This window comes from Larus michahellis, chromosome 6, assembly GCF_964199755.1.
Source record: "Larus michahellis chromosome 6, bLarMic1.1, whole genome shotgun sequence".
NCBI classification, from domain to species: Eukaryota; Metazoa; Chordata; class Aves; order Charadriiformes; family Laridae; genus Larus; species Larus michahellis.
This window is the reverse complement of record NC_133901.1, coordinates 58282870-58302770: the sequence shown is the minus strand read 5'-3', so window position 1 is coordinate 58302770 and position 19901 is coordinate 58282870. Positions and strand designations below refer to the sequence as shown.

Genomic DNA, 19901 nt, shown 5'->3' with positions numbered 1-19901 from the left:
AAGTGCTGAGATATAATTTGGTAATTTGATTTGCTTCCTCAACAGCACCCCCCAGAATACATCGAAAAACGTGACAAGCATCAACGCAATGCATGAGAGCAGTTCTCAAATCTTAGAAAGTTAAAAAGGGCATCACCATATAAACTTAATTATTTGATAAAAAAAAAAAGATTCTTTTCTCCCCTACAGAGACCATTTTGCTTCAATCACGATCAACACACTTTCTACACTTGCAAATCTTTAAGAATTGTTCCATGATGACCTGAGACAATCAACAGACATCACACATCTACACTGAGTGGTGGACTTAACCAAGCACCTCCCACTTCAGCAACTGCATTGAACATCCAAAGATTCGGGAGGCTAACCCACCTTATGAAGACAAATGCTATGTAAAATGTTGTGGAGGGACCAGTATCCACCAGCCAATGAATACTTTGACCTTTCTTAATCAAAAAACTAAGCCACATGCTTAAGTGCTCTGATGTGAAATCAAGATCTTGGCATCCATGTTCTCAGAGAAGCCACCCAACAGTGAATTCCAAGACTGCTGAGGGCTGGCTTACTGAGGAAAGACTGCTATTTTCAGCAGGACCTACACAGCACTGTATCGTAAAGCAACGGAAGCATAGCCCAACATCCTAGAGGGACGACAGGAAACACAGGAGGAAGGAACCAGCAAACACTGAATGTGAAAACTCAATTAAATTCAAGCAAAATGTTCTTAAAGCCCAGAGTCCATCATTTTACCACCCCTGCTAGGGCATCACAATTATTAACAGCTCAAAGTTACACAATCCAGAACATGCTAGGCTATCTTTGTTATTAATTAATTAATCAAAAACCCACTCTACGAGGATCCCAAACCATGTGGTGTAATAAGTGACTTGCACTAACGTTTCCGATTGCATGCATTCCTGATGGAAGCTCTTTTCACAAAGACTTCGTCACACTAAGAAAGAGAAGTTGAACACTTCTTACAGCCTGAGAGAGAGGATAAAAGCCATCCCAAGCAACCCATTATAAAGGATTTTTCATTTCCCCCTTCCTACGTCATCCCACCCTACAAAAAAAAGTTAAAGTATTTTGCTCAAATTATGGATTTCCTCTCTTTCTTGGCAGAGTTACCAGAAGAAATGTAATATTCCTTCTGGAGCACACTTCCCAGCTGCTGAAGTGAGAGACTGAGACTATCCCCCCACAGCACCACTGACCCAGGTGACCTCAGACACCATGGCAGTTGCTGGCCTGGGTCCCAAAGGAAAGTAACGAAAGAAAGAATCACTCAGCCAGAGACTAAGCACATCTCCTCCTAGAGCTTCACCTCCAACAGTTTTTAGCTTCAATGATCCCCTCCCCAGTCAAAGTCCTTTGCCACCAGAAACGGTATTTCTGTAATAGCAAGAGCTTCTGTGCTTTACTGCATCCTGGAGAGATTTCTACCAGCCATCTACAATTTCAGCATGTGACAAAACAATGGTGCCTGCAACAACACGTACCGTGTTACAGAAGATAACACCAACATGTCATACTGTATATTTTCCCAGCTGCATGGGGCATCCTAACCCACCAAAGTCCTTCACATTTTGCTACATTTTAAGTGCTGAAGAGCTCATCAGGAAATGCAACTCTGCAGAGACCTGCTGAGACAAAATCTCTTCTGTGGACAAAATCTGCTGTCTGCATAAAAGCTGTCACCAACCTGCCTCAGGCCTGACTGGAAGGGTCATACAGAGGAACAAATAGGTCACAATGGCTAAGCCCCACTTTCAACCTTGGCCCTGTGGCAGGGATGGCTAACACAGGGGCCAACTGCACTTATTTGTGTAATGGGGACACACCTGTTAAGTGGCAGGGTCTCAGTGCAGTTACAACTCATGGGCCACCAACAGACAGCCGAGAGGGAAAAGCTATTTATGTCCAGAGCTGCTGTTGCTGTCCTCAACAAGTCATCCAGCTTTCAAAATGTCTCTTCCAGGACAAAAATTCCACCTGAATTCCTTTAGCATATGACCCTTATTTAGCTTACCGCCAGGTTCAGTCTGTCTTCTATGCTCCCCCCCTTCCTATTTGACATGGGTTCACATAACTCTGACATGGAAGAGAGCTCTGCAGGCACTTCTCTCGCTGTTTCTTGCCTCCTCTGGTATGTCTATGCTATCTCATTTAGATGCTACCAGGCTGTGTAGGTTCACTGCTTCACTTCACAGCTCTCATTCACCTGCATGAAGAAGCCAGAGACTCTAATAAGAACCAGAGCTGCAGGCAAATTTCTGTACACACAGCAAAGACACACACCTTCACCTGGGCTTCCCAAAAAAACATCATCACCAAGACCGAGGCCAGACCACTCTGCCATCGGATGCCCTCTCCCTTACAAGCAATTGCAATGGCAACACGACTAGAAACTCCAGGCAGGGTTTGGCTTCTCTCAGGGACTTACGTAGGCTTTTTGGAGATGAAATCTGGGCTGCTTCAAAAAAATGCACAGCCCTGAGAAGATCTGAGAAAACCTGCATCTGCTCAATAGTTGTCATGTATATTCTGATTCCAAAGAGTAGGCTGTCGGGGTAGTATTTGGATACAGTGAAATAACCCATAGCTAGTTCATTTATGCAGGTTACAGGGACAATAGCAACAAGCACAGCATGCATATTTTTTTTTAAGCTCTGAACTAGATAAAATTCTTTTTCCACTTTGAACTCATGAAGATTTTATGGAAAGGGTCTGAAAGAACTCTTACAAACAATTTCACATTCCCAAAACAAGAAGCAATTTCAATATTGTGGAGCTGTCCTGGCAGATCTGTCCTGTCCAGAACTAGCAGTTTAAGAGGGAATAAGAACTAACATAACAGGAGTTTCTACAAAACACTGACTTTTGCAGCACAAAGCAATAGCTGTGTGCCCTCTTCCAGGCTTTTGCCATTATTGCAGTATCCTCCCCAGAGTATTCCCCTCTGCATCATCTGCACCAGTTCATTGCCTACTTCATTTCTGACTTAAAGTAATGAAACTTTGATAAAACAAGTTTTAAAAGATGAAGGAAACTGAAGCAGCTTCACAGGCACTCACATGCCCTCCCCCTCCTGTACTGAAGGCAGAGGTCTCCTACGATTGCTGCAGTTTGCATTTGGATTTGACTTGCATAGATTGGCCATTTCCTGCTCCTGCAGGTGTATATATTTTTCCAGGATCTGGAGAAAACACAGCTTTTATTAACTCACAGAAATGCTTACACAAGTGCTTAAATACTCAAAGATGATAAATTTACCCATTAGTGAATCTGTTTCTCCGACCTGGAGAATATACCATGATCCTAGTGGGCTAGGCAGACCAGGAGACAGGGAGAGGTAAAACACAGTGGGACACTTCTATATTTTGACAACAGCTATTAATATATTACAAAGAGCACACTGTCAAGCTATTTAGGTTGCAACTTTTAACATGCCCTCTAAAATTCCTTTGTAACAAAGAGGAAATAAGTTTAGCCCAGCTGCAACTTTATTCCTTTCTTCCATGCTTTAAATAAAGAGCCACCTTGCAATGAGGTCTTTGCCTCTCCGATTTCTCCAGTCCAAGGTGGTCCAGCAAGCAGGCACTGGATGAAGGCTTAAAGCACCCTCTGCTATTCCTGGCTCTGACACTGACCTGCTGCACAGAGGGCAGCTTGGCTGACATCTCTCTGCCTCTGCTTCCCCTCCCAGCCCTTGTTTACCCTGGCTATTTAGGCAGCAAGCTGGTCAGGGCAGAGACTGCTCTTGCTGGGCCTGTACAACAGCTGGCAAAACAGACACAGGCCACCAGACACAACTGTAATATCACTATACTCACCAAAAACCCCAAAGGCTTTGTGCTACTGCTCAACTACAGTTTAGCTGCAGAAAGTGTTATTAAGCCTTAACTTTTCTGTCATATGTTGCCATGCATCTTTGGAACAAAATGCTCCATTCAGCTTACGTCATGAAGACAGGGCTCGACTCTTGCTTCTGCAGCTCCTATGACTGAGTGAAGCAAAAATCTTCAGTATAGGGACTATCTTTTTACCATTCCCATGACAGGGTCTTGTTGCAGTGCAGGTCTATACATAAAATTAACATTACTATACAGAACAACTGGCAGCCCGACACGTAGGACAGGTGCCAAGAACCACAACCATCTAAAACCACTCTATACGTCCATAATAGTGACACAACATTCTGTTAAACATTTACTTAATGCTGATTCAAAGAAGCAGCAGCAGCACATTTTTAACACTAAGAATGTGCTTTAAGAACCCTTCCAAGTCAGGCCCTGCTGTCTCTAATATACAGTAATTCACACTGATGCGAACCTAGTGATTTCCCCCCCGCCCCGCCTAAGGAATGAGGTGTACAGAAACACTGCTTAAAGCAAACTTCTTTCTTCTTCTGCAAGTGCATGATCAAATCAATACCTTAAATACTTAACTTCGCTTACATCCGCAGCTCACAATTAACTGAAACTACCAGAAAGGGCAAATATGAGAGATTGTCAATGCTGTGAATATGCCTTTCAGCATAACAGCTAGTGTCTGGGATTAAGTCCACATCTTCCTCGGACAACATCAGCAAATCAATTTAACATTGTTTCAGCCTAAATAACCATAGCTGGCAATTTTTAAAGGTAGATAGTCAGGATAAGTAGATAATTAAAAAAATTAAATCAAATAGTTTCACAATTCTATACCACAATTTCTTTTTCTCATGATGCTAACAGCTAGGGTTTTACAACCAGTTTCTTATAAATGTTCTCTCTTCTTCATTTTGGCATAAAGACATTTTATAAGCAAGCTGACTGCACAAACAGTTGTCTCACATACGAGCTAAAGCCTGTTGCTCTGATATTCTTGTTACAATTATGTGAAGATATACCTAACAGAAACAACATTTTAAAGAAATAGTGTCGTTTTCAAGTTAATCACCCTTTTAAAAAATGGGAAAGTGGGGGCAGGGTGTAAGTTTCACAGTTATCCTACACTCTAGGCTCAAATTTATCTCTATTTACAAAACATTAACAGATGGCTTATCAGAAGTCATTTAACAGCAAAAATGATCAAACTATTCTGAGAATTTTTTTGTTTTAAACAGTAAATATTCCCTAGACTAGCTTTTAACTTACGCCAGCCTCTCAGGGACCATCAGTTCAAGATCTAATGTTAGAGCCATGCACATTATTTCATTAAGTACATTTACCATAAACGGTTTCAGCCTTTGCTTTCTCAGTTGCAGACAGTATTGCACAAAAACCTCCTAAAAGCAAAAACCAGTGTTCACCTCATACAACATTATCCAGAACGTGTAATAGAAGCTTCAGCTCTTGAGCGAGTCAAAGCCAAGCTTGACAAACTCAAGATTTACTCTGTATCACTAAGAAAGCACAGTTATCAAGAAGGTCCAGCTATCCATCATCTTCCTCACCATTCTATTTACCCAGTGGTATTTTAGCTTAAACACCTACTCAGATCAAATGTAACCTTCAATGAGCAACCTATCAGGTTCCTACTTAAAATTACTGTCAGGAAGAAGGACTCTGTGCCCAGAAGCTTACCTCAACTCCCTCCCCAACTTGTATCAGTAGTCAAGCAAAATGTAACCTCTGTCTGCAAATCTTACTCCCTCAATTGCAAGAGCAGCAATCTTGGAGATTGCTCTTGATCTTGGAGACATGCATGAGGAGCAAGTGGTATGGAAGACACATGGCTATTTAAAATCCTCAAGCTGCCACAGAGACTATTAAACTCTTCTTTATCTAAGTACAAATTTTACAGCAGTACCACAACTAAACACATGCACTAATGCTGGTTCTTCTGGAGACGTACAGATACCCAGACCCCTCGGTACCACGATATGCCCATGCCTTATCTGTTGCCAAAACTGTCTACCCTATTGGAGCAAAACTCCTGCAGCTGTCCCCAGATGCTGGATCTCCACACAGGGAAAACAAGTGCTTGGCGTTCAGGTATTCTCCATAAGACCTGGCACACTCTTTCAAGGAGCTGAAGATTGTCCAAGCCCTCCATTAAGTTAAAAGTAATTAAAGGATTCATCCTCCAGATATATTTCAAGGTTTCTGTATAACCAGCTTGTAACGTCACTTGCTGTGTTACCCATGACTGAACTCCCTAGGACCAGGGCAGTACTGACCAATACTAAAAGCAGCACTCGGTACTGGAGTTGTTTAAAGAAAACTTGAAAATAGGACTCAGCACAAAAGCACATCCTAGAATTACTAAAAAAACCTGTTCATAGAAAACCTAACAGCACTGAAATCCCTGGGAGCTTATGATACTCAAGCAGCCTTCCCTTCACTTAAACCCTCTGACCTAGCAAACCTCTTCTGTAGCTGTTTATAGACCTGCATTCCTCTGCAGGGGGAAGTGGTGGTCCTTACATACGTTGCACCTGCTCTGCTGTACACCTGATCCCTCCTGCAACTGAAGGAGCGTAATATCACCTTATTCTTAATGAAAAATACAGAACTTCATTTCCTCAGGAGACAAAATCATATATCACAGTCGACAGAGTACAACAAACAGCCATTCTGCAGCACTTATTCCTGCTGACTTCCAAGGGAACTGTGTTTAACTTTCAAGCTGTGAAGACTTAAGGGGTTGAAGTGCTGGCCTGAAAACCCAACACAAGGAGTTTCAGCACCACAGAAGTTCTGCTCCTGCTAGCAGGAACCATAATTGTTTCCCTAAAGTTTGTGCTATTGATGAGAGAGCAATATGAGACAGCAAAATAGGCCTCAAAAACTGCCATCCCTTCTTTTGATTTATGTCAACACAGTGTTTACAGAAACAATAGTGAGTCACTGGATGACAAACAAGATCCTGGGCTGGCAGCTAAAGGGAAACTACAGGTAGGGATTCATAGATCCTGAGACCATCATCTTCCTCTTGGGATTCCCTAAAGTAGCAAGGAAAGCCCAGGTTGCGTGGCTGCCTCTGAGTGGCATTTTGTACGCTAGCAAATTTGAGAGAGGAAAGGCCATCTTTGTGTCCTTACCAATCACTGCCAAGGCCCAAGCCCCAAAAGCACTTAATCTAGAAAGATGCTGGTGTCACACACAGTAAAGCCAAAAAGGGCTTGCACCTACTCCTAACCTATGATGTGCTGCTAAACTAGGGGGAAAAAATGAAAACAAACAAACAAAACCAACCCTTATACACAAAACTTTTGACAACCATCACCAGTTACACCAGCAAGATGCTCTGTGAGCAGCAGAATCTAATTCATATTCCTGGGGCCCCCTGCCACGAAGGCTCTTGCACCTAATAACGTACATAAGCCTACTCTCCAGCCTTTCCCCACAACACCAGCCCAGGCCTCGCTGCCTCGTGGCTTCTTCAAGACCATGGCAGGACTAAGAAGCGAGGAGGGAGCATGGGCACACCACAGCCACCCCAGCTGCGGCTCCGTCCGTGTCCCCATGCTCCTACCTCCCCTAGCTTGAAGCTGAGGGACCGAGCTGAAGCTGGAGCGGGCCTCGGGACCAACGTCTGAGGGCCGCTCCCGCCAGGCCTGTCGCTGAGGGAGTCCGGGAAGCCCCCGCCGTGCTCGCCCGTTTCCTGGCGGGAACAAGAAGCGCCTCCCCACAAACCCCCCCAGCCCTCCTGGGCAGAGCCGGGGTCAGGCCCCACCACCTCGGGGCCACCACACGCGGTCCCTCCCCTTACAGGGGCGGCCCCACCGCGCGCCCGGCGCTGCAGCCCTTCCCCTGCCCTCGCCACCCCTCTTGGCGCAGGCTAAAGGCAGCGCAGCCGCGCTTCGAGAATAGCACCCCCCCGCCCCCTTCCCTCCGCCCCCTCACGGCAGTGGGGAGCCCCCCCCTTAGCGACTACGCCAGGAGCACAGAACGCCCCTTAGCAACCAGCTAGGCCGCAGCATCCCCGGCCTTTCCCAGCCGCCGCGGCCGCCTCCCCCCCGCCCTCCCGCCGGGAAGGCCACGCTTACAGGTCGGTGCCGAGCTGTGTGAAGCCGGAGTTGAGGCAGCCACGGGCTATGCGCCTCCAGAGGAGATCGCGGCTACTGAGGAAGCGCAGGCGGCGGCAGACCTGGCCCAGGCGGCCCAAGGCCTGCGCGTCCAGGTAGGAGCAGATGAGGAGCAGCAGCTCCTCGGGTAAGGCCCACAGCGGGGAGGAGGGGGAGGAGGAGGAGGAAGGGGGGGGGGAGGCGGCCCGGGATCCCCCTTCCGCCTGGGGGGATCGGGGGCTGCCTTTCCTCCCCATGGAGCAGCAGCTCCTGCCCCTCCTCCCCGGGAGCCGGAGCTGCTGCTGCCCGGGGGAGGCCAAGCCATGGACGGGGGCAGCCGCTCCCCAGTCACATGGGGCAGGAGCCGCTGCCCGTCACTCCCCCCCTCCGGCGGAGGAGGCGGCTACCGGGGCGGGAGGGGGCACGGAACCGCCGAGCCCACCCTCGTTAGCAAATTAATTCATTAACGGGAGCCGCTGGGACTCCCCGCGAGCAGTTCGCCCCCCTCCCCGTGGCCCGGCGCACGGGTCGGTATTCTTCCGAGCTGGGATTAGTAGTGTCACCTGATCCACGTATTCGTTAATAATGTGAATAATTAATGGTGAGGACGGTGATGCCAGCTAACCAGAGCATCTGCTCCACCACCTGGAGCAACCCCAGCTAGGCACTGCACCCCTGTGAAGGAAGGTGAACAGCAAGGTGATTAATGCTCATTAATTATCCTTGAACAGGGTCAGGAGCGCCTGTCGCTCACGAAGTGGCAGCAGCGGTCATCTGGTGCCGCACAGCAGTTTTCAACACTCACAGATTCCTGGGCCACGTAGAAGAAAGGGTCCTCCCCGTGTAAGAGCAGGCCCTGGCTGGATTTAAGGCTGGCTTTTCACACAGACCCTTCGGTATAGTCCATTCCCCCTTCCAGGGTTCCACAGAGCAGGGGCAGAAAAGTGCTCGCACTTCACATGTGTGTGTACATATATACAAGCACACAGCCATGAAAGAACAGTTCATAATAACTGAGTCATTGTTGCCATCCACAGGAGCCTGGAGTACTGACAACACAGGAGGATTCTGGTCCAAAATGGCAAAGTAGACCTACACAGACAGTGGAGCAGGAAAATATGAGTCTAGTGTTGTGTTATTCTTTCTAATAGTATTTTCCACTATACACAAGCCTGAAATGCTTGAGGAAATTTTTCCCTTAAAATTAAAAAATAGATAAAGTATAAGAAATTCATCATCTGCCTAAAATGCTTTGAACAGGTATCATTTACCCACAACAGTCTACATCTCCTTTTGCACCGTGGAGTAGGAAAATAAATTTCAGCATATAATGAGGTTACCATAGCATACAGGTCATGCAGACAGTACTTGCATCCTGTTCCAGAAGGTCATCTTGTCTGTGTAATCTCAAGCACTCAAATTTTCATACAACTAAATCACCAACTGTGGAAGCCTTGTATTTGAGAGGTTCAAAACTGCTGGCTGAGGAACCGTCTGGTCCGTTTATGCACCCTGGAAGTCAGGGAAGCTCTAGAAGGCAGCAAATGTTTTATCAGCATTTATAATGAGTGAATCAGATGGCTCAAATAATTAAAAATTTCTCAACCTAAATTTGAGCTCAGGTGAAATAACAGCATGCCCAGTACAGGGATTAAGTAGCCAGTTGAAAGGGAGATAATATAACAAATTTTGCTTAATGTGAGATTATGGAAATGGTGTGAATACAGTTTTATATCAACTTAACATATTTTTGACGGCATTAAACTTGTCTCTTTTGTAATAGACTTCGGCAATATCTGAAACATTAAATTTTTTAAAAGCTAAATGACTTCTCTGTTTTAAATTGTTATTGTAAAGACAGATTTATTATCAAGTTGGTCTTTCTCTTGTGGGATCCCACAGAGACAGCTTGTGGACCCTACATTATTTAATATTTCTACTAGCAACCTGAAAAAAATTCTGAAATCATTATTAGCAAAGCTTTGTAGAAGGTGCTAAGCATTGGGCAAGAGGGAAAGGGTGCATAACCCTACGTTAAATTTAGGCATAATCAAATTGTATGTATTTCAATCAAGCCAAATGTAAAGTCTCACATCTAGGAACAAAGAATGTAGGTCACACTGAAAGGATGTAACTCTATCCTGCAAAGCTGCAATTCCGTAAAGACTTCATTAAGATGAATAATCAGCTGAACGTGAGCTGCTTCTGCAGTGCTGTGACCAAAGGGCTAGTGCTGTCCTGGGAAACAAACAAGAGCTGGGAGGTTCTTTTACTTCTGTTTTTGACTCTGTTGTGACTGCTTTGGACATAATTTGTCGAGCCAACATTTCAAGAAGGACGTTGAAAAACAAGAGGGGTTTCAAAGAAGAGTAGTAAGAATGATTACAGGACTGTCAAACGTGTTTTATAGTGAGACCCAAAGTGCTCAGTCTATTTAGCTTTCTAAAGAGAAGGTTAAGGTGCGAGGTGATCATACATTATGAGCACTGAAACAGGAAGAAAAATCTGGTAATACCAGGATCTTCAATTTAGTGGACAAAGAGATAAGATCACTTGACAGAAGGTGGTGGGAAACAAATTCATAAATAAAGAGTGCTTTTGTAGTGAAGAAAATTAACTGTTGAAACAGCTTATCAAGATTTATGGTAGATTCGCCGTTACTGGATTTTTTTAAAGAAACAATATCAGGGGGTTTCTTCCCTTAGAGAGAGAGCGCGTGTCTAGACCACGACTACTAAAACTTAAACCAGGAGTTGACTTGGCAAGTTGTAACTCAGGATCAGACTAAGGCAGTCAAAAGGCTCTACAGAGCCCTCTTACTCTACAGAGGCTACATCTGCATAGCGCATGTCCCCCTGCACTATGTGACACCCATATTCCAGTGTACAGTAGTCTCCAGTCCGTGCCTGTGCCACTCTCCCAAGGAAACTACTTGGTGCAGTCCAGGAGGAGCCTGGGAGCAAAGTAACACATGGAGTGCGACCCTTGGGGATACCATGACCAAGGTATGGACAAGTGCAGCTGTAGAAGCAGGGCCTCAATGCTTTCCAATTTGTGACCCTAGGTTTAAGCCAACTATGAAATATTTGGCTAAGGTGAAATGTGCGTTTGCATGTAGTAATCGTGGAGAGGGTCAAATACATTCCAGACGGGACAAAAAGAGTCACATGAAGAAAAAATTGTTATGTTGCTCTCAAATGTAGCATTGTTTTCTAGGATGGATAATTGCCTTAAAACATAGTAAGAATAAATATTCTTTGCCCAAAACATATATATCTTCCATTATTTTGGGGTTTTTTTTAAGAGAAATGGACCTACAATTGTATATACTTGTTCTAGGGCACGGTTTCAGCCACTGTGGCTGCTGTGGAGCTGTCAAAGCTGTGCACCACAGGCTAAGAACCCAATGGCACTAGTTTTCCCAACAATGCCGAAGTGAGTGCGCGTGTAGGCGTCTGCAGGAGCAAAAACCAAGGAAGATTATGAACCATTACTAAAACTGTATGTTTAGCAGGATTAATTCCATTACATTGTTCATACTCCAGTAAAGGGACTCAGTGCAGGTGCTCAGTGCAGTGTAATCATAAAGTCAATAATATATCCTCTGAACCCCTAGAAAACGGGGTAGGGTTCTGTGCTGAAGTAGCAGACCACTCCAGCATCATGGCTTGCAGGGTTTGTAAGCTAAAATCTGGGGGGCTTATACCTGTAAAGCTTGTGTTTTAACAGTGTAAGCCAATGAAATCCAGCTCGGAAGAAGCACCATTTCAATACCTGCCTGTCAGTTATTTTTTTTTTGCTGTCTTCAAGGGGTTTTATTCTTGCAGTGCCCTCAAGTACACCTTTCCAGCTAAAGACACAATCATGTGGACAGCTCTTTGTTTTGTTTTTCCTTCCAACCAATGCTTTTGTGTATTTCTGAAACTTAAGACACCTCCTCTGCTACTACAGTACTTATCTGTAACACCATCGCTTTGAGGGATTAAAGCAGGTTACTTGTTACACACTTAGATCAAGAGTTATCTGAGTAGAAAGTCTATCCCGTTAGGGTTGGCGGAATCTGTTTTTGATCTTGAGTTGTTTTGATTTTCTCTGAGAGCAAGTAACATGTTATTTTAACTTCTGAATAAGGTGTGCTACCTGACTGTGTCTCTTCTGTTTGGCAGAAAGGATTAGAAACCTCCACGGAACTTGCACTCTATTAAAGCAGAGTGCTCACCATTGAGAACCAAGGAGCTGAATTGTTTTCAGATTATATGTGTGTGTGTGTCTTTCCCACATCAAAGACTTTGATGGAAGCTGTTCACGCTATTGTCAGGAATGCAGGGATTGGCACAAAGGTGATTAGCAAAATTGCTTTTCTGCAGGAGAAGCACAAAAATTATCAGAGGATTAAAGAGGATAAAATTAAAAGGTTATGCTGAATTTGGGGGTAAATTTTCTCCTTTTTATCCCAAATTATACATATTGATTTGGTTTTACCTAGAAAAGGTCTGCCAGAAGAAATCATGATTAGATGCTATTTGGTACGGGTTCTGTTAAAGGGCGAGGAAAAAACTTCCCTTTAAAATACTCCCAACAGACCCTATTCTGTGTGTTTCCAAACCACATCTACAAGGAGCTTTTAATGAGCACTAAGGGCACCCAGCCAGCAGCCACCCCCACGAGGTTCTCAGCAGCCACAGGATTGGGACCTTTAGTCATAATTATGCTGAAAATCATGAAAACAAACAATTCCATAAATCAGTTTGTCATCAGTGATGATGTTTGTTTACTTTTCTCACTACACTCTGCTGACAAAGATACTAAACTGAGGGAATCGCTTTCATTATCCACTTGCTGGGCATATGCAATGCTTTTCTATTTTGATCAGTGGCTGAGCTGCTTGAATGGTTTGGAAAAAAAGGCAATAAAAATGGATTCTCAAATATTTTAGTGTATCAAAATGAACAGGCGAGCTTTCCAGAAGCTCTCTTGCTTGGCAAAACTGCAGTGCAATAAAAAAATGTGGCACCTCCCATAGCCAGCAGAGTTCTCTCATCGTGCTGGTTTAGACTCTGTTTACTGTTCATTTTCTTTTGAACAATCCTGTATTATTTGCTAAGTACCAGCCATATACCTGTTTCTTGTCTTTGCATTTTGAGTTTTGTTTGTTTGTTTTACTAATCTGTTATTTTCTGGAAGTCACCCAGAATATTTTATTTGTTTTTAACCTCATTTATCAAAGTATTATCTAAAGCATCTGTTCAGAAAATGTTCATTTTAACTGTTTTCCCAACAATGACCTTCTTCCTCCCCCCCAGGCCACATCAAGTTGTCACTCACCAGACAGCTGTGGAATTTGGAATCATTCCTTTTAAATGCTTTACAATTCCAAATGGTAGATTTCTAATGGCACAATATGATTGCCACAAAGATCTTTAAATTTCCCAATCCTCCCGGCTTCAAAGGCTGGACCGTCCTTGATCTCCTGAAGGAATGCTTTTGAATCTTGTGCTTTTATAGGGGCTACCTATGAAGATATTTTAGGGGCTTTTTCCTTTCATACTTAGAGCCTGAGGAACTAAACATTCACATACCCACTGGTTTCTTTCAGAGTAAGATCAAGACTTACGAAGTTGTTTCTAGAGATTTTCAGCTCACTTTTCATTAATTCCAGAGTTTGTTCCAAAACTGTTTGGACTGCTTCCAAAGCAACATAAGAGTATCCTCGGCGTAGCAGTGACTACGATACTGTTTTATCCTGTGTCTGCCTTCCACCTACATGGCTTCTTCACATGGTTCCTAGCCTCTCCATGAGCATGCCTGACAGTGTCCTGCCTCGTGGTGTGCCCACGGGTACAGCGGGGTCCCTTGCTCTTGGAGGATGTTCCACGGTCATGTCACTTACAAGGTAATAATTTGTTCAAGGAAAGTGAGCAAACCTAATCCTACAAGCAGTTTGGGGTCTGCCTTGACCAGGCAACCAAGACAGAGCCTAATTACCTGCAACAATTACAAATTTGCAGAATTACTAGACTTCTAAGCTTCCTTTTCTCTTCCCCTGCAGCCAGAGGCAACATTTTACTAGTAGTCCTTTCTTGCACAGTAGGATTTCTCAATCAGGAGGCTGCCGTTTTTTATTTCTCGCTGGTTAATTCTGTTGTATCTCATCATTGAAACACAGAATCCATCAATCTGAGGTTAAGAGATTTATAGTGCAGCAACAGGAATCCACTTGGTGCTAGAAATAGCCTTTATTTCTATTCAGTTCAGCTTATGTCAAGCCATAAGGCAAATTTGACCCTCAATTCTCTTGTTAATGAAGCACACGTGTATATTAAAAAATATAGAGTATCCCCCTGTCGATCCATTGTTGGTCCTGCAATGGAGCACCACGTGAGCACAAGGTCCCAGCCAGCAGATTCAGCTGTAGGTTGGAGGCCTTTGGCTGCAAACCCCTTGGGGAAAGCACCGTGCTTTCCATGGCATGACCTCTGCTGTGGCTGCAGGCTCTCGGGTATTATTATAAGGAGCAACTAATGCTCTGTCACCACAGTGAGTGTATGCTTAGATATCCCTTATTGCTAATGCACGTGATTTTTAAATAGTCCTCAGCCTAACCTCGGGTTTTGTGACGAGAACAACAAACTGTAGGAACAACTAATTACTAACCCAGTTTATGGGTCAGGGAACGAGCCTTAGATCCTCATTTACACAGGTTTCGTATGATCATGTAAGCCCTACCTCTCCAAGGCCATTTATGTTTGTTTGTTTAGATCAGTTTAAAAAAAAAAATCCCACATCCCAAAATAGAGAATGTTTTCCTTTGGAACTGGAAGCAAACACACTTGATGGCTTTAACATCTGCTGGACAATGCGTGGATGGGTGGTGGGCACCTCACACAGTTTTGTGACAAACACATGTGCGTACAGCATGTCAGATTATAAATCCAAGAATAAAGAGTCATTAAAACCTCCCTTCTCTAGCCCACCTGCCATGAAAACAGGCCTTTCACTCTATCTCTTTAAACTGAAAACGAGTATTGGGAAGGAAAATGCCGGCATTCCAGGGATTCAAGTCAAAAATCTCCCCCTCCAGTAAAGGAGGTCTGTCAACTGAACATAAATTGATCCATTGTCTGTCTCCCATCAGGACCCACAAGCCACCCCATGCACATACGCTTCTATTCTTGCTAGAAAGCGAGACCTCACAGTCCAAGACCATCACAGTAACATTTACATCTCTCATTGGCATGATCTGAAACTCTGCATAATTCTCACATACCTTTTCTGCTTTTGCAGCCTGTTAGTGCAATTTTTGGGTGCAGATTCCAGTGAGATTAACTTGCTCCCCAGCAGAGCACGAGCCCTCTCGGCTCCACCATGAGTGCAAAGCTTTCTGCTCTTGGAAGGGAGGAAAGGAGAAAGAGCCATTTGCACTCTGGATTAACTCTTACCAGAATTCACTTGAGTGCCACGAGTGATAAATTTGGTCCTATTCTTTCTCTTTTCCTCTAGGCTTGCAGTGGACTTATCATTGTTAGTGTGTCTGAATTATTAGTAGCATTATACTGAAACACATCTCAAAGGACGAAACAGCCAGGCTGTGCAAGATGCCCATGACCCTGCAGAGGAGAAAGGGCTTCTGACTTACAGACATCAGTTGTGACTCTTAAAACTGAATTTACTAGTATGCAATGATGGACAAATCATGATGCTCACAGATTATTCTCCTTACCTGTAACTGTGTTTCTTTTTCTGTTTAGACATTGTCAGCCTTGTACCGCTCTGAGCCCTATAACTGCATTAGTAATGCTAGGAAGAGAATAGCTTTTTAAAAGGGGTAAAGCCCACAGCGCTTTTTCCTGTTGCTTATCTCTCTTTCCACACACGCAAACATGCAAATGTGCTTTTTTTTTTTTTTTCCCCAGCATGTACCTCTGTACAAGGAATCAGGGAAGCCATAAGCCACGTACTTGCTTATTTTCTGTCATCCACTCCGAAGCGCAGGGCCCATTTGCTGCGTGGGTGCCCTGGCAGGTGTTTGGATGTGCAGGTGTGTGTGCAGGCAAAGTCCCGAGCGCAAGCACAGACAAAGATTGGAATACCAGGGCCTTTCAGTCCGAACCTGACACTGCCACTTTAAAACCAGAGACATGGACATCAAAGTTTTCCACTCCCCAGAAGGAATGGACTATTTTGCACCCTTCCAAATGATGTCTCTCATCTCTCTGCCTTTCCTACAGCCTTCTCTCTCTCTCACACACACACACACTTTTTCTAATACTATCCCTCCCTCTCCACTTCAAACCATGGGAAAAACCTGGGAAAAGAAGCTTGCCGACTAAGGGACCGTTTCGCTGCATTGTGTTTTCCAGCTAGACCTGAACAGACTGAAATCAATTCAGCTCTCTCTCACTCGCTCTTTCCCTCCCTCTCCCATGTCTTTTTTTGTTTCTCTTAGATCGTGCTCTCTGCCTTAAGAAAGCCCAGTTCAGTTATACCCATCCCCATAGCAATCAAGTGACCAGTGGGGTTTTTTTTATTGCTTGTAAAAACACAGTATCTTTTTCATGGGAGTCAGGTTTGGTTTTGGTTTTAAATGCTCACTGAGCAGTGGCAACAACCTGCAAAATCTTTGATCAATTCTCACGTATCCATTTGAAGTATCTTTAGTGGACCCATCAAAAGAAAGGGGCTTGGTAATTAATATTGTAATACAGTGTACCAGCTTCTCATTGTGTTATTGGCAGGAGGCCCAATTTAACAAAAGCACACAGAAATACCTGTATCTGATCTGAATTGCTACGTGCTCTAAAAAAATATACATTATTAAAGCTGAAGTCCAGCTGTTGCTATATTAATATCCTCTGTTTTTTATTTGCTCCTACCTTTTGGAAGGTTTCAGTTTTCATTCTGAAATTTTCCAGGCTTGCTCCCAATACCGAGGTTATAACTGCAGGGTAAGAACCAGAGGAGAATGCAAGAAGGTTCACTGGAAATTTGAACAGGCGAGATTCAGCCCAGCAGAGCCAGCAGCCCGAAGAAGGCAGAAGTGTCACTTAAATTTTGATCGTACCACCTGTTGACAAAGGCACAGAATTAAGATGTGCATGCAACCTGACTTTTATGCCTTCCAAGCTTTGCAATAGTTAATTACACAGTTAGTGTTCCCTTAACGTATTTTTTTTCTTTCCCTGAGTTGTCCAGGGTTTCAGGGCCAGATGTGAGCTTGCTGTAAAACAACAGTTTCTCTGCATTTGGCAGAATTATGCTGCTTTGCACCGAAACAGGGTATCACCCAAAGACAACACAAAATTTATCCACCTGGCCTATCCAGAACTTCCATAATAAAGAAAACCCACTGCCCAAGATTAACCACAAAACGGAAATGTCCAATGAATGGCAAATGCCGCCATTGCAAAACAGTTTAAGCAAGAAAAAGAAAGGTGCTGCGAAGTTGCAGGTTATCACCACCACCCAGTGGACCTGAGCCCCAGTGGGGATTTTATAGCTTGCCCTAAAAAACCTAACACTCTCCCAGTCAAACTGGACTTGCAAAGTCCAGCCAGCAGATGATGGCATGCAAGAACTTCTTCTCACATAGCCCCAGTTGACCACAAAATGGTGAGGTCCTAATATGCTGTAATGATAGCTAAATCAAAACCAGTGCTGCAGGAAACCACTCACCACTTACAAGGCACTCAGTTCAGTTCGAGTCATCACCCAGTCCCAGGGCAGGTACGTCCCATTTAAGAACTGAATTGTCACCTTCTGTGCTACCTGTAGTTTCCGGCTGGAGCAGTCCTAAATACAAGTCATTGCTCTGAAACCTGCCTTCCAGACTGACAAACTCAAAGCTGTCTGTCTGTCTGTCTGCCTGCCGCTGCCTGCTGAGTATCTGTGAAAGTCAAGCAGAACTGTTGGGTGCTTATCACCGCTGGAAACGTCATTTTATTTAGGTGCCAAAATACTGTTTTCAGTGTCTAACTTCACACTCTTAACACTACACTCACCTGCCTTTTGCACTATTTCGTTGTGGTACAAGCTTTAGTACTACGATTCCAAATTATTTCCCAAACAGCACAGCACAACACGGGCTGTTCTTCCTCTACCACCTCAAATACACTGGCGGGATCAGGTAATTGCCTTGCAACTTAAACGGCCCGAGGTTTATAACCAGTATCTCCTTAGTATCTTTATTTTGGCAGCACCCAGAACGCGGCCTAATTATTTTCAGCCAGCTGCACAGCTTTTCAGAGCTGTGCTTCAGGAGAAGAGGTGATTAATTATGACCCTAGTTTTGTGCAATACAGACTTTTAGGTAAAGGAATTGAAAAGATCAGCCATTCAGGTCGGCAGCAATTTCATTTGGTTTATACATGTGGGTATTGTGTGTGTGTTTATAAATATTCTCTGTATTTAATAAACAGTGTACTGTGTAAATACGGTTTACCAAGTATTTTTCCTATAAATTAATATATGCTAAGTAACATGCAGTATAACAGATTCTATATAAAATTGCAGAAAAGGGCAAATGAAATATTGCACAATGGGGAAATCCTAGATGATAGTAGATATTTGCCGTAGATCATAAATGAAAGTGGATAGAGCTTGTTATCTCTACCGCAAGGTACCTCCTGATTAGCGTGCTTAATCATACAAATGTAACGGTCTCCCGGAAGCTTTAGCACTGTATTTTTCTTTTTTTTTTTTTTGAGAAAAACAATGCTGGATAAAAAGAGAAAAAAAGTAAAAAAAAAAAACCAAAACTAAACATGGGGCAGAGCTTCGGTGTATTATCTTTGCTGTGACTGTGTTTTCAGGAGCAGTTTCCCGAGAGCTCAGTCTCTTACATGGTATGGTTTCTTGTGACTCTTCTGGCTCCTTATTTTATATAATACAAGAGTAAAATCTGAATATACGCTTTTTCAAACACTTGTAGTTGCTGAAACTGCCTGGCGGCTCTAGTTGCCCATTTCCAGGACTGCTGAACTTTTCTAGCTTGCAAATAATTGTCATGATTGTGTGTAAATGCCATCTCTTGGGACTCCTGCGATAGATACTGTAGGAATGCAATTCCCCTCAAAGTAGCCGAGAGGGATCCACTCCCCTGCACATCTTAAAACATTCTTTGGGGAAAAACTCTTTCTCTCCATCCAGACTCTCAATTACGTCCCTGAAAATCCTGGGAAGAGGGTTGAAAACAGGGTACACACTCCAAGAAATGAAAAATACGAAAGTTAAAAAAGAAGGGGGGAAAATAAAGACATTTTCCCTGCTCATATGAACAGATGGACAAGAATAGCCTCCCGAGCAATCTGAACTGTGTACAGGAACATAAAGGCAGCAAACGAGCACTGTATTATAAAGGCAGAGGAGAGAACTACAGTGAGAAAGCAGAGAGATGGTGTTGAGACATTTTCGGGGGCGGGGGGGAGATGATTCGTTGGGCCAAGTGACCTTTTCCCATCCAGCAATTTCTTCTGTCCCAGTGCAGAATGACAATGGGAACCCAATGGCAGCGCAATCTGACATCCACATCCACACCGAAAGAGATTCAACTCGACCATGCTGCGCTGCTGCGGCCACGGGATGCTGTGAAACAAGCCAGACCCAAGTTTCCAACTTGCCCTCTTTTCTGTTGTTGTTGTTATTGCTGTTTGTTTCCATTCACCCCCTTTTTATTCTCCATTTTTTTTCTGTCTTGACTCTGATGGGGGCTCTTTTTGTGCAAAACAAGCCCTTCTGATCTCTTTGAAAGGCCAGCTCTTGTCATTCTTCCAGATCATCATTGTATGACATGTTTTTATATCAGACTGACAAAGGAGCTATTTGATCAGGGGGTATGGTGTGTGATTGTAAGAAATTCAGCTAGCCGGTGGCAACCATTGTTCCCCAAAGCGGCTCCCTGACCCCATTCTAT

The 19901-nt window shown here is 43.9% G+C and overlaps 1 protein-coding gene across 1 annotated transcript in view; it reads right to left on the bottom strand.

Annotated features, from left to right (window-relative positions):
• Positions 1–8367, bottom strand: part of FBXW4 (F-box and WD repeat domain containing 4) — a 65748-nt gene extending 57381 nt beyond the window's left edge. The window contains 2 exon segments of the mRNA XM_074591957.1: positions 7976–8181; positions 8184–8367. Of these exon segments, the coding sequence (XP_074448058.1) occupies positions 7976–8181; positions 8184–8318 (341 nt within the window). The 5' untranslated portion in view covers positions 8319–8367.
• Between the last annotated feature and the right edge of the window lie 11534 nt (positions 8368–19901).